The sequence below is a fragment of the Pongo pygmaeus genome, chromosome 14 (genome assembly GCF_028885625.2).
Source record: "Pongo pygmaeus isolate AG05252 chromosome 14, NHGRI_mPonPyg2-v2.0_pri, whole genome shotgun sequence".
Taxonomy (NCBI): domain Eukaryota; kingdom Metazoa; phylum Chordata; class Mammalia; order Primates; family Hominidae; genus Pongo; species Pongo pygmaeus.
Window position 1 is genome coordinate 30090083 of NC_072387.2, and position 23823 is coordinate 30113905.

Sequence of the window (23823 nt, forward strand, 5' to 3'; positions counted from 1 at the left end):
CCATGTCTAAAATTGAACAGTAGGAAAGAATAACCAAAAATAACACCTATGTGCTGCATCTTGCTTTAGGAAGAACAGAATGGGAGATGTGGAAATGTCGTGAGAGAGGATCCAGGTTAGCCCTGGGACAGGGAGGAATGAAAACCTAGTGAGAAGGAACAAGTGGCAGCAGCGAAAGGGGAACAGGCAGAGATTTTCTCCCCCAGAGCCTTGTGGAAAACGATGAAAGGAAAGTGGCCGGACAGCCATTTGCTTTGCCTAAGGAGCTTTTCCAACCCTCTTTGAATGATTGAGTCCAGCAACAGACCCTATTCTCAGACCTCTCTCCAGGTTGCAGATGCTCCTGGCTCACAACTGGAGAAATCACCACCCCTTTTCTGTCCTGCAGGGATGCAGCAAGTGGTTCAAACTCAACTGGGAATAATAAACACAGGTATTTTGAGTCTCACTCAACAAGCTCCTAAAAGACTGACTTTTCAGTGCAATTGGCCAAGTTATGACAGATTTGGCATCCCTCCTAAATGACTGTAATGGACTGAAACACAATGAATCAATGGAATTCCATTAGTTTATAATGACGCTTTACAAAGAGAAAGCCAGATAATACTCATCTGTCACTAGTTCAGAAAACTATTACAATAAATCCTTATTTTGAGAATTGGTAATTAAAAAGAATGACTGACTCAGATGAAGACTATCAATGGGTGTTAAAGCCACTGGGTAAATGACTGAGGGAAAATTGGATGTTTCCATGTTGCCAGGAACACCACACAGATCCCTTTCTAGCTGAGAGGGAAACCCTCACCACAGACTGCAGAGATCCTGTCAGCATCAATCTACCTAGGGGTCCATCTTCACATCACCCTCAGTGGGCAACTGATATTTCATGTCTTTTTTTTTTCTTTTTTTTTTTTAAGAGATGGAGTCTCACTCTGTCGCCCAGGCTGGAGTACAGTGGCGTGATCATAACTTGCTGCAGCCTTGAACTCCGGGATTCGAGTGATCCTCCCACCTTAGCGTCCAAGTCACTGGGATTACAGACATGTGTCACCATGCTCAGCTATTTCACGTCTTTTGATGTGATGTGACACAAAGTATACAACATCACCTATGGGTGTCCATGCCAAAAATGGGAAATGTTTAACAGTGAGTTGTTATATGTAACATCCAGCTTCCAGGAATGATAGGAAGAGAGGAACTAGTGAAATGATGCCACAAGGAAGCACACAGGTAAATCCACAAAGTTAGAAATCCTGTAGGACAAATGGCCTGGTCTCTTCAACAACTGTTGCTGATAATATGACAAAAAAGAGAGTAAGAAGAGCATGAGGCATGGGGAATTGCTCTAAAGTAAGAGACAGGAGACAGAAAAGCCAAGAGAATGTGGAGGCTTTGTTGGAGTCCTAATTCTAACAAGCTAACGGGGAAGAAAGCTGATTTGATACTACCAAGGAAATACGAATATAGACTAGATATTAAATGATGCCAACAAATTGCTATTAAATTTTTATTAGGTAATAATGATACAAGAGTTATGTAAGAAGATGTTCATGTTTTTCAGAAGTACATAATAAACGTGTAAGACTGAGATGACATGAGGGCTAGGATTTTAAAGTAGTCACAAGCCAGGTAACAACACTTCTGTCAGCAATGAACCACATATGCTACGGTGGGTGGTCCCTTGAGATGATAATGGGGCTGAAAAATTTCTATCACCTAGTAACATTGTAGCTGTCATAATGTCAGAGTACAAGGCATTACTCACATGTTTGTGATGATGCTGGTGTAAACAAAACTACTGTGCCCTCAGTCATATGAAAGCCTAACACATACAATTAGGTACAGTACACAACACCTAATAAATGACTGTATTACTGATTCATGTATTTACTATACTATACTTTCTATCACTATTTTGGTGTACTCATTCTAAGTTAACTGTCAAACAGCCTCAGGCCGGTCCTTCAGGAGGGATTCCAGAAGAAGGCATTGTTATCACAGGGGATGGCAGCTCCATGCCTGTTATTTCCCTTGCAGACCTTCTAGTAGGACAAGATGTGGAGGTGGAAGACAGTGATGTTGACGATTCTGACCCTGTGTAAGCCTTGGCTAATGTGTATGTTTGTGTCTTGGTTTATAACAAAAAAATTTAAAAAGTACAAAAAAAGTTTTTAATAGAAAAAAGTTTATAGAATAAGGATTAAAAAAAGAGAAAATATTGTTGTTCACCTATACAATGTGCTTGTGTTTCAAGCTACATATTATTACAAAAGTATCAAAGTTTTTAAAAACTAAAAAGTTTATAAGGTAAAAAAAGTTAAGGAAGCAAAAGTTAATTTATTATTGAAGAAGAACCATATCTTTCTATAAATTTAGTGTAGCCTACATGTACAGTGTCTATAAAGTCAATAATGGTGTATGGTAACGTCCTAGGCCTTCACATTCACCACCACTCACTCACAGACTCACCCAGAGCAACTTCCAGTCCTGCAAGCTCCATTTGTGGTAAGAGCCCTATACAGGTGTACCATTTTTTATCTTTTATACCTATTTTCGCCATACCTTTTCCATGTTTAGATGCATATATACTTATCATTGTGTTGCAGCTGCCTACAGTATTCAGTATAGTAACATTCTGTGCAGGCTTGTAGCCTAGGAGCGACAGGCTATACCAGAGAGCATAGGCATGTGTGTAGGCTATACCCTTAGGTCTGTGTAAGTGCACTCTAAGATCATACAATGACAAAATTGCCTAACAATGCTTTTTTTTTTTTCTGAGACAAAGTCTCACTCTCTTGCCCAAACTGGAGTGCAGTGCCATGATCTCAACTTACTGCAACCTCCACCTCCCAGGTTCAAGCAATTCTCCTGCCTCAGCCTCCCAAGTAGTTGGGACTACAGGCACATGCCGCCATGCCCAGCTAATTTTTTGTTGTTGTATTTTTAGTAGAGACAGGGTTTCACTATGTTGGCCAGGCTGGTCTTGAACTCCTGACCTTGTGATCCACCTGCCTCAGCCTCCCAAACTGCTGGGATTACAGGCATGAGCCACTGTGCCCAGCCCATGATGCATTGCTCAGAATGTATCCCTGTCATTAAGTGACACATGACTGTACATTAGTAGTGAGAAAAGAGAAAGAAGAAAAGCAGGGAGGGAAGGAAGAAGGAAAAGAAGAGCAAAGAAAGAAGAAAACTTAAAAAAGAGCCAAATGAAGCAAACATAGAAAAATCTTGGTAATTGGCCGGGCATGGTGGCTCATGCCTGTAATCCCAGCACTTTGGGAGGCCGAGGTGGGCGGATCACGAGTTCAGCAGATCAAGATCATCCTGGCTAACACGGTGAAACCCTGTCTCTACTAAAAATACAAAAAATTAGCCGGGCTAATTTTTTTTTTTTTTGGTAGAATCTGGGAGATCAATATACAGAGGTTACTCATATTGCTCTACTTCTGTTTTTTTAATTCATTTTTTTCTTAAACAATTTTTTCTTTGTTCTTTTCTTTTGACTGAGCCATCCATTTCCTATCTATTTCTGTTTATTTTGAAAGTTTTCATAATAAAGGTTAATTTTTAAAAATTTAAAACCACCAAGATCACTAATCCTATACTAACAAAGCATGCGATTTCTCACATCAAAAAAAAAAAAGTCCTTCTGTGAGAGCCCATTTTTTGAATAGTTTAAAACACAAAACATCTGTATTTCATTATGTGAATGCTCTTGAGATTTTAAAAATATATCTTAGCAAGGAATAGACAATACCGAATGCCCTTTCCCAATGATATCTTAATTTAAAAATAGCACCAAAATTGGCAGGATGTGGTGGCTCATGCCTGTAATCCCAGCACTTTGGGAGGCTGAGGCAGGCGGATCACTTGAGGCTAGGAATTTGAGATCAGCCTGGCCAAAATGGTGAAACTCTGTCTCTACTAAAAATACAAAAATTAGCTGGGTGTGGTGGTGCATGCCTGTAATCCCTGCTACTCAGGAGGCTGAGGCAGGAGAATCACTTGAACCCAGGAGGCAGAGGTTGCAATGAGCTGAGATCACGTCACTGCACTCCAGCCTGGGCAACAGAGGAAGATTCTGTCTCAAAAAAAAGAAAAAAAGAAAATAAATAAACAAACAAACAAAAATAGCACCAAAATAAATGAAATACTGAAACTCATTACTTACAGAAAAGAAATAGTGTTTCCAAAGCATCAAAAACAAAACCCAAACACTGGAAGGATACATCAAACAACTTAAAAGTGATGACTTCTGGGACAGAGGTAGAGATGAGTATTCTCAATTAATACTTCTTAACATTGTTGATTTTTTGAGCCATGTGAATGAATTGCCTAATCAAAAATAAAATTTAATTTCAAATAAAATAATTTATTTTCGTATCTGAAAGAAGTAATGTTACTCTTCCATGAAGAATCTTACACTAAAGCTTTTAAAAAGAAAAATGAGCGGCTCTTTAAGACTTGCTGACAGTCACTTACACTACTACAGTATTTTTCAGGATCAACCTTTGGCACTTTTAAAACACGTTAATTTCTCCTCCTGCTTCTAAACAGGTTCTTACTTTTCTTTAGACGAACATTAAAAACTCGAAATAAATCTGAGGTATTTAACATAAAAGCAAAAGACTCCCTGAGGTTAACTTGAAAAAAAAAGCTCAAATCAAGGAAAGCCCCTTCTATATTTCATTTTGTGTCAAGCCACACATTTAAGTCTTTACTTGAAAGGTGATGAATTTAACAAGCATTTAGAAATCTTCACTTTCTTCCACTCTTCTAACCCCAAACCTAACCTATGATATTTTTCCTTTCTTTTCTCATCCATTACCTGTGCAGCAGCCTCCTCTTGTCAATCAAGATTACTGAGGCCTCAAACCAAAACTCAGTAGCCTGTTAAGCTACTTAAAATAGATTTTTAAAACCCGATTCTTACAGCCCCTTCTGATGCATTTCTGCATCTTTTCCTGGTTCTTTTACTGAGTTAATAGCCAAATAAATAAATTAGTATTAAAACTTTAAAATAAGCTAAAGCCCCACATGGATATCTGGCAGACTACATTGCGTTCCCAGCATACCTGGTGATTTCAAGGACTTAGCAAGCAGGTGGAAGACTCCATCAACCAGTGAGCACTGCAAACATGTCATGCAAAAACATGGCATTCTCTTTCTAAAAAAAAACCTCATCACTTGATTGCTTTTCATGGTTACTGGTCTAGATACAAGCTTGAATAGGGGCTATGAATTAATATGTATTTACTGAGGGTCCAGAATGTTTGTCCTTGTAGAGCTTTAAAATATGGTTGACAAGACACATTTAACGTCCAGAACATATTAGCAGGTCTACTGTGTAGCACACAGGCTGTTAGCACAGCAGGGCCAGGAGCTACACAAGGCTAGTGCAGACTCAGCGGCTTCATGGACACCTGGCAAGATGTCACAGATGTGTAAGACAAAGCAGGGATGCAATGGGAACCCACTGCTCCCCTGACAGAGGTTCTGCCTTTGAGACAGAAAGGGGTTTGGCTGGGATAAACTGTGGAGGAAGAGCAGGGGTGGAAGAAAAATCAGAACAAATAAATGTGAGTAGAGATGTTTCTTTCTGTAAAACAAAAGTAGGTTGTGATCAGATCCTACAGTGCGCCCAGAGCCAGGCTTGTGGGCTGTTGGCAGCTATATTTATACCCACTGTTATTTAAATGCAAATTAAGGGGTGGGTTAATGCAAATTGGGGGTAGATTATTCAGAACTTTCTGGGAAGGGGGTGCTAACTTCCGGGTCATTGGCCTTGGCACTTGTAAACTGTCAAGGAGCTGGTGGGAGTGTCTTATGCTAACGAGTAGTCAGGGCAGCCAGAAATCCCTTTCCTTGCCATCTGCTGGTCTGGGCTGGTTTCTTTACTTCATCCTGTCTGGACCAGATCCTGTTTTGGTCAGGAGGTTGTGACCAGAAAACAAGTCCTGCTGATCTCCTACCTCGGAACCACCATTTGGGCATGCTATATTTACAGAGTATAGTTAAGTGAAAAAACTATCACTTATATTTAAGGCCAAGGCATTAATGAAAATAATCAGGTATCGGGGACATGATATGAAAGGAATACCTGATAAAAATGAGAGTAGCAAAAATTAGAATATTTATTAAATTAGAATATTTAATATTCTAACTATTTAGAATTAAAATTAGAATTCTAAAAATTAGAATATTTAATATTAAGTATATTTAATTTACATTACTCTCCAATGTCAAAAATCAAATGCTTTACATAAACATGGAAAGTACAAATAAATTTTATTACTGATTTATGCTACATCTTTAACAGGTGAAACAACCAAGCCAAATCTTTCTTTGACAGAATTTTAAAAGAGACATTTTATTTTTTAATGCAACTATAGGGAGCAGGGTTTCAAGTTCTGCAACCAGAAAACAATTTTGTAAAACAAATATATTCTAAACCCTCGTTGTTTACCATAACCAAATTATTATAGATTTTGAATAACCGTTTATGTGTTTTCACTAAAAAGAAGACTGATGCTGAATTTGAGACACATTTTGAAAAAAATGGTACCTAACCAACCTGGGCAACACAGCAAGAACCTATATCTCTACAAAAAAATTTAAAAATCAGCTGGGTGTTGTGGTACGCATCTGTAGTGCCAGCTACTTGGGAGGCTGAGGCAGGAGGGCTGCTGGAACCTAGGAGGTTAAGGCTACAGTGAGCCATGATTGCGCCACTGTACTTTGGCCTGGGTGACAAAGTGAGACTCTGTCTCTAAAAAGAGTTGTTTAATGAAAAATAAAAATAAAAAATAGAATCTGACCAAATATTCTTAACTAAAGGTTAGGACACAATTATGCCTTGTAAGTAAAAATGGTTTTGGCAACAGTGATAGATGGAGCCCAAAGAGAGGAAAATAAATGAAAATTAAGCGAGTAAGTGCTTCAACACACTAATTGATCTTAGGCTACTTCATCCTGCTGGTATAGAAAAGAACATAGAAAGTTATTGTTTTCTGTTTTTATGACAAATGCCGAAATAAATAATTAAGCAAATACGTCTTATTTTGGAGAAGTACCTACTATGCTTTACTTGATGCTTCAATAATGCATAGTAATAAAAATATTTTAAAGCTTAATACCAAATAAATATACATATTATCACAGTACATGCTGGTATGCTTTAATGAGGAAAAAAAACCAAAAAACTTACATTTTCTTCTATTACCTAAATCAACTTTAACTCTCCTAAACAGCATATCTCAAAAATTAACTACAAGAGAAAAATGTTAATAAGTTGTTAAAGAGTAGGATTCTGAGATTTTTTTAAAAAAATTCCTATTGGGTATATAAAGTTGCTTCAGCTATAAACATTTTAAAGTGTGTTCACTGTGAAAAGAGCTCTATTTCTTGGGTTTATAATATAAAAATTACAGAAATAGTGTGTCTGTAGGGAGAGAAGGACATATCTACTTTTCTCCAATATAATAAACACAGGAGGATACAGAAGCCAGAGGAGTACTTCTGTCAACTTAAGTTTCTTAAATCTTTATTTTATTTATATCCTTCCAGATGGACCAATAATGTGTTGACAATATATGTGTCAAAATAAAAATGAGAAAACATAAGAACGCCACTGCACTCCAGCCTGGAAGAGAGCGAGACTCCGCCTCAAAAAAAAAGGAAAATAACGTAGCACCATGCCATGTACCGCTTTATTCCTTTACTGGTTCAGTAAACACATGCTGAGCCCCTACTCTGGGTCAGCAATGGGATAGAACAAGGATTCCAGCAATGCTCACAGCCTAGGAAGAGAACCAGAAAGTTACGCAAGGGCAGGGCTGGAGAGGGACCAGATTGTAGAGTTTCAAACAAGGAAATGATGCAAGCAGCTGAAGAATACATGAGTGGAGCAGACCACGCCAGCAGAAAGAATGGTGTCAGGGGAAGGGTTTGTACTGTGGGCGACTCAGTGGATGACAATAGCTGTTGAATAAACATTAGTTTCCTTTTTCCTTTTCCTGTATGGGTATTTCTTGAAAAACTTACCTTTCTGCACGAATCACACCACTGTAGTAGGGGGGGTCCCAAGGCATTACTTCCTACAATGGAATAATTCACTGTTAAGGAAAGCTACTGACTCTTTCGTAGTTTTTATCAGCAACGTGGCCAGCTTATAGAATGCAAACCAGCTACTGTTCATGTAAATCACAACAATTTTATAGAATCCCTTAAAAAATTGATAGCTTGGCAGAAAATACCTGGCTCCTTATTTTGACTTCCCTGTAATCAAGGGACAGTGAAGTATAACTAAGACCTACCCCAGAATCTGGGGAAAAGACAAACAAATGTCATTCTAAAGTGGAATCTAACAGAAGTAAACATTAATGAATTATATTAGCCATAATGAAATTTTTCCCAAAATGTAACCCATGTATTAATCCATAAAACACACTGCAGGTAAGATGAGTGTACTAAAGGTAAGATTAAGGTTCTTTCTAAATCTAAGCAAGAAGCTTTGGGTAGATATCAAAAATGAAAGCAGCAATTTAAAATGTAACCAAGGCAGAATTAACTCTAATCTTGGCAAAGAAAATATGTCATAAAGAAGTACTACAGTACTAGTTGCTTTTGATGACTGGCACATAATACTGAAAGAAGGGAAAGTTTGAATACTTGAATGAATTGTCCTTCCTTCTAGGTGTCCAGGTGGACAAAAGAGTGGTTAAGAGACCAGGCTGTGAAGACAGACTGCCTGGGCTCAAGTTTCCAATCCATACCAGACTATAAACTACATGATGACAGGGACTTTGTTTGCATCCTTCCCTATTACATTCCTGTCCCCTGAACAGTACCTGGCCCGGGGTAGTCACTCAATAAATATTTGCTGAAAGAATCAACAGTACCTCCCAAATAAGATTGCTGAATGTACTTAACTATTAAGTAGACTATCTGGCGTTGAGTAAGGGCTCAACAAATGTTGGCTGCTCTCCTTATTACCATTATCCTTTAACATTTCAGTTTAGGCATAATCTCCTCCAATAACAAGGTGTTATTTCCCATATTCCATGGTAATACTTATATCATGGGATGTATGTCAACCTAAGATACTTGTAGGCTTATTTTCTTTCTCCCCATGAGTGCCTGAAGGGCAGGGACTGTGTCCACAGAACCCTAGCCCCACAGTATTCAGGTCCTGGCACACATTTTCTCTAACAGATGATTATTTGCTACCTGCTAGATGCAGACAGGGTGCAGGCTGTAATGAGACAAAAACAAGAGGATGATAGCCTAGGCAGTAGAAGGGCAAGTGACTCAACAATCAGAGGATAGTATGTCATGTCTACATTGTGCCATGTAAAACACAGCCCACAAGAAAAGTATTTAAATCACAGCGGAAGGTTCGGAAATGTTCTCAAGAAGGCAAAGCCTGAATTGAGTTTTATGATAGAAGCAGTTAATCCAGATGAGAAAGGGGGAAAGGCATTCCTGTAGGTGGTGTTTGTAAATGACTGGAAGCTGCCTACCATGCCGTATTTATGTGGCCGGCACGCAAATATTAATTCAAATTAAAGAATCAAAGAAAGCAAAGCAAGGAAAGAAAGCAAAACTAAGTGAATAGAGATCACACGAGCATCGCACAGGTATTAGGAGAGAGCAAAGAACACAGCCTCGGCTTGGAGGGGCAGCAGAAGATGAAGCTAGAGAAGGAGGCAAGGGCCAAATCATGAGGGCTTGGCGGGAGCAGCAGGGCAGTAGGAAGGGAAACTGGAGAATAACCAGGAGCTAGTGAAGAATTTTAAACAATAGAGTGACAAGATCAGATCTGCTTTTTAGACAAATCCCTCTGGTGGCAATTCATTCATTCATTATTCATTCATAGTTCAAATAAGTGTTGACAACCAATTGTATGCCTAACACTGGGCTAAATACATGGCTAAACTGTCTGAATCCAAGACGGCTTCGAGTGGAGCAAAAACAAAAGGCTAGAAACCAGTTAGGCAATCCCAGTTACCATCTGGGTGAGAATAATGATCCCAACCCAGGCTATGGCAATGGGCACAGGAGAAGACACAAGAGTTCACAGGGAGGGAGAATCTGCAGGACCTAACAAATGATTACGGGGGAGGGGAGTGTGCAGTGCCTGGGGTGCTTGTTGAAACACAGATTGTGGAGCTCACCCCAGTTTTTGATTCAGTGGGTCTGAGGTGGGGCTCAAGAATTTGCATTTCTAACAGGTTCCCATGTGATGCTACTGCTTCTGGTCCAGGAACCACACTTTGAGAACCACTGGTCTGGATTAAGTATAGGTCCTGACTAGAGCAGCACGGTGAATGGTGGCACCATCCACCAAAGCAGGGACTTCATGAGGAGATTGGACATTTCACAAATATCTGCAGAATAATTGTATCCATAAGCTATATACAAATAGCTACAGATAACAGTTGAAAGTCATATTCACTTTTACTGAATTAGCTTTTGGCAACACATTTTGTTTTTTATTTTTCTGTTTCTATAGTCACCAAACTAAATTCTTACCTATTATCTGGTTTCCCAAATGAGCCTACCTACCAGGCCAAGGTGTGCAGATGACTAACAGTAGTTACTCTGCTAGACACAGCTCCTTCCATAAATTAACAGACTGATATGCTACTCTACACATCACTGAGTTTAATGGGATTAATCTGTTTCCCAGTGGCTGTATCTGGGAAGCTAGTAAACAGTTTGTAAATCTGCAAGTCCCATTTCCCTAAATCTTCCTTATGACTATGGCTCTGGCAGCGGCAACTAAGTCAAGAACGAATAACAGCATTTGGAAAAGAACGGTGCAGACAACCCCGGCAATCCTGTAGTGCCCTAGAACCAAATGGGAATGCGTCCTAATATCCGGAATCTCGACACTTTTCAGGGCACTCCCCCAATCACCTGGGCAGCATTCTGGCCATAACAATACTTGTCTATACTCTTGGATCACATAAGGAAGATCATATAATCATATGATTGAAAACAACACTTAAGTGTTTTTAGAATGTGGTGTACTTTGTTAGTCAAATACTGACCTACTCAATCGGGCACCATAAATTAGCTAACAAATAAGCAAATGAACTGCAACGTTAACACTGATGGTTAAAATTGCCACCTGCCAGATGAAGCCTCCACTGAGTCTCCTTAAAGTCTGCTTCAAACTGAGAAGCCAACAATCCACAGAATGAAAGCAGTCTTTGCATGAATATATACACATTGTGTTAGTGTATATACATAAAATATGTCGACTCCTCAACAAAAATGCTGTATGTACAGGCAACATCAGTTTGGGACATAAGAATCAAATATTTCAACATCTTTATTCACCAAAACTGAGGATCAGAAACAAGACTAAATGGACCTGTAGCCTATCACAAGAAAGTTCCTGAATCAAAAGGTATTGATTTCAGTTGACAGACTGTCTATATTATAATAAAAATATTCCAACATACTTACGGAATTTTGAGGATTCAGTTTCATTTTCATCCCTCGTATCATCTCAAAATCTTTTAGAGTTCTATAAAACAGGTTTATCATTACTTGTTAGGACAAAATTTTAACAATTACATTATGAAAGGACTAGTTTGCTTATGTTACATTCCAATATTCATAAGATTAGATATAATTAGTAGTGCACACATAAATCACTATTAATCCAAATTTTACCTAAGTGTCATGAGAAATAACAATATATAAAGCAGCATATTAATGCAATTTCTACCTTAAAAAGCATCATGGTGGATAAACGTCTCAAGAGTACTAAAGCTTGGAAAAATTAGCAATGTCATTACAAATATGCAAAGCATTCATCAGCAAACTTTAAATCACTACTTTTTCCTATACCTTTAAAAGAGACTTAACAAATTAACTCCTAGAAAGGAATTTTATCATTGGCTACATTTAAGATTTCTAGTCATTTTTCCCCTATAGAAAAACTCTAGCTGGTCAATAATTAAATGGGTATTTAATATTTGTAGAATATGACATGTATATTGGAATTAATTCCTATATATACCTGTAAAATGATGAAGCTATGCTTGCTCAAAAATCTATAGCTATGTAGAGAAAGACTACTAACACTTAACTAAGTAAAGCAGGATAAATCCTCAATAAGTGCATAATTAACCCTCTTTCTTTATTGTATCAAAGACACAGTGGTTCACCAGGATTAAAAGAAAATTTTAGAATTTATAAACATAATCCAAACTAGAGAAGAATGAGTTCTAAGGCATGAGTTTATAGTCCAAAACAGAAATGTGAGCCAAGATCCGATGTGTTGGTGTAGCCAAAACAGGCAAACAAAATTTTAGCATCACAAGAGAAAAAGAGAAAACATCATCCTTTTTTACAAACCATGACTGCTTCTTCCTAAAATCCTTAGTACCTAAAGGTGTGCTGCCTCTCAACTAAGTCCCAGAAGAGGGCCAGTGAAGGGCAAGTGTATGATCGAAGGCACTGAGCAGGGGAGGGGCAGAGAGGCAGGAATACAGGTTGAGCCTCCCTAATCTGAAAATCTGAAACTTTCTCAGCACTGACATGATGGTACAAGTGGAAAATTCCACATGTGATGTCATGTGATAGGTTGCAGCCAAAACTTTGTTTCAGGCACAAAATTATTAAAAACACCGTATAAAATTATCTTCAGGCTATGTGTATAAGGTGTATAGGAAACATAAATGAATTTCGTGTTTAGACTTGGGTCCCATCCCCAAAATATCTCATTATGTATATGCAAATATTCCAAATTCACCCCAAAAAATGAAATCCAAAACATATGTGGTCCCAAGCATTTCAGATAAGGGACACTCAACTTGTATATAACAAATGGACACACCAAAGGCAGTAAAACACTTCAGCTTGAAATTACAAATGTTGAGATAGAACATTCTTAAAATACTACACAAAATCAAAAAGACACCACATCCATGAGCCTCCTGTATTTAGGCCAAAAGAAGAGAAACACTACTTTATGAACTTGTCATAAAATTCATGGTACAAGTTAAAATAAAGTTTCAAAAACATTTAGGTAAAGATTTTTAAAGTGCAAATGAAAGGTAAATTTCTAAAAACAATTGTTTAATGAAAGGGGACAGCTTATGTTTTCAAGAATGGCATATAAGGAAGACAACTATGGCCTTTCAAAGTATGTCTCATAGTGAGACAGGTCTGGTCCAATATGCCAAAACTTATATTCTAGGTCACTTCCTAATTTTTAATAAATCTAGTCTTCTTTAAAAAGACTAAATAACATATAACCAAAAAACTAAATAGTAGAATAAAAACTAACCTTTCAGAAAGTTTGTCAGATAGTTTTTCAAGGAACTGCATGACAGTCTCTAAAATGAAATCCAAAAGAAAATATCTTCAATTATGTGAAATAAAATGAACATATCTGTTAAAATTATTATGTGATGATCATAATCTATATATCACAATTCCCTTAAAGTGATGATTTTCAAAAGGAAGTAGAGCTACCAACATATACCAAACATACAGTAATACTTCTAGGTGATGATGATCTTTTAATCAGAAAAAAATTAAATTGGCATACTAATAGTCCACAGCTCAGATTATATCCCAAAATTAAAAGAGTTAATGGGATCAGGTGGCTCATGCCTGTAATCCTAGTACTTTGGGAGGCTGGGAGGTGGGGTGGTGGATCACCTGAGGTCAGGAGTTCAAGACCAGTGTGGCCAACATGGTGAAACCCCGTCTCTACCAAAAATACAAAAATTAGCCGGGCGTGGTGGTGCATGCCGGTAGTCCCAGCTACTTGGGAGGCTAAGGCAGGAGAATAGCTTGAACCCAGGACGTAGAGACTGTAGTGAGCCCAGACTGTGCTACTGTACTCCAGCCTGGGCAAGAAGGTGAGACTCCATTTCAAAAAAAAAAAAAAAAAGAGTTAATAGGAGGCTAAAGAAAAAAGTCCAAAATTTCAAGGTGTTTCTATCTATTCATATGTGTAAGAAAAAAAAGTTCTTAAACATGTCTGATGTTTTCAAAGTTTTAAAGAGATATCTAGACTCTGCTTTCTTCATAAAAATAGGTGCAGTGTAGAAGTATAATTCCCTGAAATAAATTTTTTAAAATCAATGTTTTTCTTGATAACAATTTTATTGTTACATACAACTGTAGAATAATCTATTCAGGATAAATATGAAAAAATAGCAAAATGAGAAAAATAAATGTTAACTTTTGATAGAATTTTTAAAGTATTTTTATTAAAATACTTCTGCCATAGTTGTCATAATTTACAAACCCATAAAGGCAGTGTAATAGAATTACCACCGTTTCTCACAAGAGGAAATGTTTTGTAAGTATTTCTGAATGTAGCACTTTTTATCACTGACTTATGTGTACAGAGCTTTCATATGCATTTTAGTTCACCACAAACACTATGTTTATATTTTCCAGATAATCTTTTATACAGTTTTAAGTTTCTTGCCCTCTCTTCAATTTAAGTTACCTCCTTTTGAGTGAAATAAAAGACTAAGGAAATAAATAATGGTGGTTAACCTAAACCCAAACCATGAGGTTTCTTGCCACTGTCAATACTTAACAAGTCCTGTGTATACAAATTCTGAAAACACTGGTTCATGTGCCATATGAAACAACAATAGGAATTTTTGGGGAACAAAGACATTATTTAGCCAACAATGAAATCTCATTTTAGGATTACATTCCAGGTACCATACCAAACTGTTTTCAAATGAATCCCCACGTATGCTTGTATACGTTTTATTTCTTAATAACCATGTTTTAACATTCACCCATCTTATTCTTCCAGTCACTTTACATGTGAAGAATCTGCCTCAATTAATCTTTTTTTTTTTGCTTTTTCGAGACGGAGCCTTGCTCTGTCACCCAGGCTGGAGTGCAGAAGTGCCATCTCGGCTCACTGCAACCTCTGCCTCCCAGGGTTCAATGGATTCTCCTGTCTCAGCTTCCTGAGTAGCTGGGATTACAGGCACCCACCACCGCACCCAGTTAATTTTTGTATTCTTAGTAGAGATGGGGTTTCACCATGTTGGCCAGGCTGGTCTCAAACTCCTGACCTCAGGCGATCTGCCTGCCTCAGCCTCCCAAAATGCTGAGATTACAGGCATGAGACACCGCACCTGGCCTGCCTCAATCAATGTCCCCAGAGAATTGTCATACTAAGATTCAGTTTGAAACCTCCCACTAAGTGCCTCACCGCAGTCACCTCCTCCTGTGGCCTCACTGGCCACATGAATGCCCGCCTTAGCCTCAGTCAGCCTCTCCTGTCTTCCTTCTGCTCTGCTGAGGGCTCACTCCATCACTGTGCATGACGGTTTCATTTCTCTCAGGGCGCCTTCAACAGCCACAGACGCATCTGACAAACACCCCGAGCTCCTAAATCCCATGGCATTGTTTTGTCTGTACTACTCCGTCGGCACTGAAAATGTGCCAACCTGTATTATTATTTATCTTTTTATATGCATATATCCGGCTCCTCAACTAAGCTTTAAATCCTCAAGGACCCAGAGCACATCTTATGTGATGATGTGCACAACAGCCCCCTGCCAATACATCAGCACACCAAGCACTTAGTGCACAAGGGTGACCTGCCAGTCACAGAATCTAGAGCTGGGTGCTGCAGGTCCAGTGAGCTCCACGCTGCTACAGCCAGTGGTCATGCCCAGCCCTCCTCACATGTGACCTGGCCACAGCATGAGTCAGCTGATCTCTCCCTTCTCCTGCAGACAGACCTTCTGCACGGCCTCCAGGACCACACCCTGTAATCACTTTCCACCTCCCTCAGTGGCCCTTACATCTGGCAGCGTTAACTAGCAGTTCCTCACATGCCTGGCCTCTTAAACTTGAAGGCCCCAGAGCGCAGTCCTTGGACTTGTTCTTTAAGTTCACTCTCTTAGCGGTATCAGAATCTCATTTTAGAGGTTCAGACTTACATATGAAGCTCAGAACTCCACACTCTATCTAACTGCCTACCCAACTTCACCACTTGAACCTTATCTGGTATCTCAAACTTAACTTGAACCAAACCAAGTTCCCGGTCCTCCCAATCTTAGTTAACAGTAGTAACTCATTCTCTTTCTAGTTGCTTAGGTCGAAAATGTTGGCTCCCTCTTCCAAATACCCTGTACCCAGAATCTGATCACATCTTACCACCTTCCCTGCTACCACCTGGTCAAGATGCCAACATTTCTCATCATGGTTACTGCAAAACAGCATCTAAAGAGGCCCTCTTCTACCCTGGCCCTGCTGCAGTCTTCTCTCAGGAACAGCAGCACTCACTCACCATTAGCACTGGAGTCAGATCATCTCACTCCTCTGCCCCAACCCCCACAGTGACCTGTTGCACTTGCATCAAGTCTCTACTTAATGCCGTCCCTTGTTAGTCTGTTCCCACCTCTCGCCACTCTCCTTACACACACTGCGCTTCAGCCACTCTGCCCTCCTCAAACGTGGCAGGCATTTTTCTGCCTCAAGACCTTAGCACTTGATAGTAAATCTGCTTGAAACCTTTCTCCCCGCAAGAGCCACAGCCTCACGCTTGTGTCTGTCAAGAGCATGCTCACATTCCACATTCTAAGTGTGCCCTCCGACAATGCTCTCTAAAACTCCAACACCAGCCTACATGCCCACATTCCTTATCCCCTTCCCTGTTCAGTTTTCTCCACGGCTTGTATTAACTAATAACATACCACATACTTTATCTACTTATTTCGTTCTTAACTGTCTTCCCTTGCTTACAAGAATGTAAACTGCATAAGGATAGGAATTTTCTTCTGCTTTATACACTGACTTATTTCCATGACCGAGAATAATATCTGACATATAGTGGGCAATCAGTAAATATTTGCTGAATTAATAAACAAAAATGGGATGTAGATGATATAAAACACAGGGCATTAGGTCTCAAGCAGCCTATGGAAAACCATAAATGTAGAATATGTGTTTAGGTTTCAGTTCTGCCACATTTTAGCAATATAACCTAACTTTAGATTCCTCATCTGTGACATGAATACAAATACCTACTTCACAGAGCGGCAGAGGAAGGAAATGAGATAACAACAGGATAAGCACTGAATGATATTCTAATATTATTATTTTTTATTATTTTATATAAATATAAAAGAAAAATATGGTACTATTATTATTTTATATAATATTATTTTATATAAATATAAAATAAAAATATGGTATTATTATTTTATATCTTTTATATATTATTATATATTATTTTATATATTAAATATATATTATATATTATATATTATTTTTTATAAATATAAATATTATTATTTTATATAAATATAAAATAAAAATATGGTATTATTTTATATATTATTATATATTATTATTTTATTTATTATTTTTTATAAATATAAATATTATTATTTTATATAAATATAAAATAAAAATATGGTACTATTATAATCAAACTGTTGACAACAGCGACTACAGAAAAACATACTTTTCACCAAACTGATACTTACAAAAAAAAGAAAAAACATACACTAAAAACACACATTTAATACATAACATACATATTATATCTGTTTAGGAGCTTCGATTATATGAAACAAATTATAAGTGTTTTAAGGGTTTGGGGACAAGGGAGTCCAAGGAAAGTGAAAAAGTTTAACCAGCTTCATGAAAGAGGTGGGTTTTGAGCTGAGCACTAAAAAAACGGGGTAAGATTTTAACAGGCAGACCAGGAAGAAAAGCTGCTCTCCATAGGAGAGTGACATGAGCAAGGGAACCCAGGCCGCAATGAGCGTGACACGCCTGTAACTTAACCGAGAGCCTTGACAGGTCAAGGGAAACAGTTGTTTATGAAAGAGTAAGAAGAAAGATTGAGTGCATTTAGAGAACTTTGGAGAAGACAGGAACATGCTAGGGTGAGAAGGGATAAGCACAGAAGGAATAAAGACAAGCGAGGATTCAGGTTGTGATCTGCCCCCAGTGTCCCCTGTCCGTGAGTGGAATGTCTAACCAGATGTACAACCAGAAACCCAGGGGGCCCACCACAATGCCTCCTCCTCCCTCTCACCCTCACTAAGTCTTGCAACTTCACTGCCAAGACCTTGAGTCTCACACAGCTCCACCATCATGGCCACCCTACTCCTGACTCACCACCTAAATTACAACTGTAAGTTTTAATAAATGCTTTTGAAAAAACGTCTTATGTATATTTATATTATTATTGTGTAACATTTTCTCTTAGACATTATGAATCATAAGGAACTCAACATAGCACAAGGCAAGTTTATGACAAACCCAACGACACACTTCCATAACACCTCACCTAGCACAAACCTTCCTAAGAAGTACTCTTCTCTCTGAAAAGGAGGTTTATCTGACTGTGTTTTTTATATGATCTAACTTACATTTAACCTCGACCTCAGTAAACATACTGATCTTTCATTCTCTTACCCTAATTCTAACCAATTAGTCAAATTCAGCACAGAAACTGGGTTAAAATGAAAACAATTTAGACTAACATCAAAATGAAAATTTAGGTTATGATTTTACTCTCAACATTCACACAAAATAAAATTCTTTGGTTAGACAGAATTATGCCAAATTATTAGCTCTATTTAAAAATGGTTCCTATAAAAATACATAGAAAATCTCAACAAATGGTTCTCTGCATGTATTAAAAATAGAACACTAATTTACAGCTATTTAAAATCAAAAGCTCAGTTTCATAAAAATCCTATTTTGCCCTTAAATGATGGATAAACAGGCTTACCTGGATTTTTAGCTATCGTTCCTTGGAGAGCCCTGTGAGAAAACGTGGAATACCCCACCAACTTTGCCAGAAGATCTCTGCTGCTGAGCAATTCTTCTAAACATTTCAATTGACCAGCATTGGGATAAAGAAAAATTTTATAAGCAGCTTCTCGCACCTGTGTTTAAAAAGTAAATGGTGAAGGCTATAAATACCATGACACAGTCCTATGCAACAATAACACAGGCTCATGCTCGCCACTTGATCTGCAGATGATCACCGCTTTCAAAATAAAGCAATGGTCTACACGAGGCGATAAAGCTTCCAGAGTCATAAAATAGCATGGGATGCAACAGCATACTTGACTGCAGCTCTAGGGTACTGTTCTGAGGTACGGCGGGGCAAACTTCTACCCAGTGAGTGCATCTCTATGCTATAAAGCGTCTTAACCAGGAGAAGTAAGGCTGCATGAATTTAAAAGTCTCTGTAGTCTAGAATGTCAGTCAATGCTGTTATTAATCATAATTTAAAAATAAGGAGTCTTGTAGGAAATATAAGTAATTAAATCATTTTCATTCTTTGAAGTGTTTATGGCATTAATAATTCCACAAGTTAAATTTTTAGGGCTTAGTAATGCTAAAAAGTTTTTAAGGATACTATTATATTATCACTGAATTTTGGGTTAAAACAGTAGCAACGCACAGATGGGACCTAAACAACAAAGAGAATGAAACACATACCAAGTCATCTGGCGATTCTGCGTGGAGACCATCAATTATGATATGATCCCCAGCAGATGTAAAGTTACGACGAATGTGTTCTGGTAAGAGATGCTTCTCAATCTTGTTGGGAAAATTGGTTCCCATAAGAAATGTACTACTCAAATCCAAGATTTTAACATTGAGGTCCAGTGCTCTTTTACGCTGTATGCAGGAGGAGTAAAAGTTATTTAAAGGCATTTTGAATTAATATTTCACAATTTAATAAACAAAATATAAAGATGTCAAATCAACATATACATTGTTGAATTATCATTTAACAAAATATTAAAGTTTAGTAAAATGAATACATTATTACTATATTATAAATAATATATTAATTTTACTTTTAACAGATATTTAATATTCTAACAAAAAGATCATACTTATGGTTTTCTGATGTTTCTATGCTTTAAGGTTTACATAACTTCTAGTTCTATTTTGCGTCTAGGTTATATAACTAATTGTTGAAATTAACAACATTGAAAAACACATGCCAGGTGCAGTGACTCACGTCTGTAATCCTAGCACTTTGGGAGGCCAAGGAGGGCAGATCACTTGAGGTCAGGGGTTGGAGACCAGTCTGGCCAACATGGTGCAATCCCATCTCTACTAAAAATACAAAAATTAGCTGGGCGTGGTGGCGTGTGCCTGTAATCTCAGCTACTCGAGAGGCTGAGGCACGAGAATCGCTTGAACCCAGGAGGCGGAGGTTGCAATGAGCCGAGATTGCACCACTGTACTCCAGCCTGTGAGACAGAGGGAGACTCTGTCTCAAAAAAAAAAAAATACAGTTCTTTGCAAAAGTGTAGTGAGCCTCCAGAAGGGGGAAGCACATTTTAAAAGTTCTGATTTTGGCCGGGTGTGGTAGCACATGCTTGCAGTCCCAGCCCTTTGTGGGGCTGAGGCAGCAGGATCACTTGAGCCCAGGAGGTAAGGCTTCAGTGAGCTATGATCACACCACTGCAACCTGGGCAACAAAGCAAGACCCTGTCTCAGGGGGGAAAAAAGTTCTGATTTTGCATGTGCTTGAGCTGCTACAGAATGATACAGGGAAGTCTAAGAAGTAGACTGGAGCCCCAGGGCATGGTCCTTTCTTCTACTCTGTGTCCCTGCCATGTGGCACATGGTCCTTGCTCCTGCCAGGCCTTCAAATGGTCAGTGATGAGGATGTGGATGGTGCGGACACATCTGCTTAGGTTTAATCTTGCAGTCATACCTTTGTAACACACAATCACCTGAGAAAATGTGTATTAGCAAAGGTGTTGCCATAAATGCTTTAAGATGAAATATAAAGTAGAAACCACATAATTAGTCAGGCTGACTGGAGGAGAAGGGCTGAATTTTCAGTTACTGGCTACTAAAAAACTAGACAGGCTCTGCATATGAATTTTCAGTTACTGGTTACTAAAAAACTAGACAGGCTCCGCACTGGGCTCATGCTGGGCTTCAGGTGAATGTGTACACAAATCTTTCTGGGAGAGGAGATAGCAATTAACAGGTTCTAAACTGTTCTATGCTCCTAAAAAATGATTAAGCCACAATACTAATATACTTTTTAAAGATAAACATAGATGATGTAGACGCATGCTTGATAAGACGCTGAAAAAATTGAGTTTATATCCCATATTCCCAGAATTTCAATATAGAAAATTCAAATTTCATGGAAAAAAGTTTTAGGAGACTCCCATTTCTTTACAGTCCAGATTTCTCTTTGCTTATTTTGTTTCTGATATGGCCATTTATCACCACCTAATGGTAACAAGTGGAATAACAAAAAAGATAAACAAGATTTTGAAATGACATTACAGTTCCAAAATTTTCTTCAAAACTTTTACTTTGGAAAAAAAATGTGATAAAATTAACTACCTTGAAGATTTTATCAACTGATAAAATCTCTGGAAAAATAAAAACTGAGTTCATGCCGACTTCAATGATCTGCCAGGCACATCACTTCATCATTCTGTGGTAACAATGAAATGTACAATAATCTGAACTCTTCAAAAATTCTATGAAATTTCTGTATTAAATAATGTTAAAAATAAACATTTCTATTACATTTAAACTTATAAGTTATATTTGTATGAGACCTTAAAAATTAAGGCCGGGTGCAGTGGCTCACGCCTATAATCCCAGCACTTTGGGAGGCTGGGGCGGGTGGATCATCTGAGGTCGGGAGTTCGAGACCAGCCTGACCAACAAGGAGAAACCCCGTCTCTACTAAAAATACAAAATTAGCTGGGCGTGGTGGCACATGCCTGTAGTCCCAGCTACTCAGGAGGCTGAGGCAGAAGAATTTCTTGAACCCGGGAGGCGGAGGTTGCGGTGAGCCAAGATTGCCCAATTGCACTCCAGCATGGGAAACAAGAGTGAAACTCTGTCTCAAAAAAAAAAATTAAATAAGAAACCAACTGGAAAGAACACAGGCTTTGATGATTTATAGATTTTGTTGGTGGGTTTACATCATGGTCTCTCTTTTGAAAAATGGAGCATGTCTACTTTATATCCTGTCCTAGTGGAGCACCTTTGAGAACAAACATGGAAGTTACAAGGGAAAAACTGAGCAGGTTTACTTTAGTTGCATATTCAATATTGAGGGGTTCCCTGCGAGCTGCTCCCTGGGAAAGAGGAGCTACACTGTAATAAAATGTTAGATAAAAGCGGCCATGTCTATGCTGGTGAAACTGAACATATATTATTTGTCAGCAAAATTTCAAAAGCATCCTTCATGAGGATACATAAAAACTAAAACTATTCACATGGTTTCTCTACTAGCAACCTTCCTTCTGAAGATATCAAACTTGATGATAGCTAGCATTGTTATGATTTGTCATACATTCACTCAATACTTTTATTGAGTCCAAAACTAATATGCATTAAAAAACATGATCCATGTTCTTGATCCTTTGTAAGCCTAGAATTTAGATAAGCAACACAACAATAACAGCATCATCATCAACAAAAGGTAAAGAAGAATGCCACATGAGTGAAATAAGTAAAATACATTCAGACGAATACAAAATTCCACCTGGGGGACTGATAAAAGCTTCGCAATGTGGCGTGAGGATGAAGCCTTCATGGGGACTTCAGCCAGGGAAACCTGGTGAGCAGGCCTAGGAGAAGGACAGCACACAACACATGGGGGAGGGCACTGTGTATGAGGGGCTGACAGCCGGAGCACAGCCACGAGTGTGAGCTCTTTGTTACATGTTAACTTCACTAGATAATGGGAAGTCCACAGGAGGATTCTGGGCAGGAGAGTAACAAATCAATACTTTATGAAAACTAATCCAATGTTCACAGACGGGGAAGACTGACTAGCAGGATGGCGACATGCTGGTCATGCAGGCTCTGGAGTCTGTCTGTGCTTACAAAATAACGTCCCACAACCTCTACAGCATTGGTCTAAAAAAAGCAAGGAATAATAGTAGCACCAAGCTCAAAGTTGTTGTGAGGATTTGATGAGAAACATATGATTTAAAATAGCAAATACTGAGTTGATGTTAAATCACTGTTAGGAAGACAGAGGCCTTTAGAACAGCCCGGGTGTTTGGTGACAAGAATCAAGGTGATTTGCTTTTGGGATGCAGACAGATGCAGGACTGTAGGAACAATGCAAGGACTTGGTTAGAAGATATGAGAATATTAGGAAGGGAAAGAATACAACTAACTCCCAAATTTCATTTTACAGAGAAGTATTAATGAAGAATTGATTTGGAAAGGGGCAAATGTGGTCACTTTAGGCAATGTGAGTTTACAGTAGAGCACATAAGCCTCATGGGCTGCTGGGAAGGCACGTCCTGGCTCAGGGTCAGACCAGGAATCACATGCTGAGCCTTTAACGCCACACAAACACATCAGATGTGTGAGGCGTTACAGCATTACTCAAACTCAGCACCTATCAAAATGGTAACATCTATTGTATGTGATACATATTTCCAAGGCCCTGCCTTCTACTTTTCCAGATATTTTGATAACTTAATCTCTTCATAGTAAGTGGTTTAATTCTACTATATTTACTAGGAAAAATGTATTACTGTTTAAAACAAATAAACAAACAAAAAGCCATAATAGTCCAGACTGCAGGTGAGTGGGGGAGACTATGGGGCAGGATGAACTTCCAATGGTGTCAAGTCCCTCCTGTTCTTCCAACTCTGAATTTACAACTGAAATGAGGCACTTGGTTTCTCAGGATGTTATGCGCTAGAAAGAACAATGGCCAGTGTTAGAAATTTTAAGAACTAACACTGGCCATTTGTTAGTTAGGATGGCAACTTAAACAAATCACTTTGTCTTGTTTCCACATCTGTAAAATGAAGGGGA

General features: G+C 38.4%; 1 protein-coding gene across 4 annotated transcripts in view; it reads right to left on the reverse strand.

Annotated features, from left to right (window-relative positions):
• MIPEP (mitochondrial intermediate peptidase) overlaps nt 1–23823 on the reverse strand; it is a 159322-nt gene that overhangs the window by 120608 nt on the left and 14891 nt on the right. For all 4 annotated transcript variants that reach the window (XM_054446835.2, XM_063650613.1, XM_063650615.1 and 1 more), the window contains 5 exons: nt 19483–19665; nt 18764–18920; nt 13310–13358; nt 11479–11539; nt 8047–8099 (listed from right to left, as the gene is read on the reverse strand). In XM_054446835.2, coding sequence (XP_054302810.1) covers nt 8047–8099; nt 11479–11539; nt 13310–13358; nt 18764–18920; nt 19483–19665 — 503 coding nt within the window. The remainder of the gene's footprint in view (nt 1–8046; nt 8100–11478; nt 11540–13309; nt 13359–18763; nt 18921–19482; nt 19666–23823) is intronic.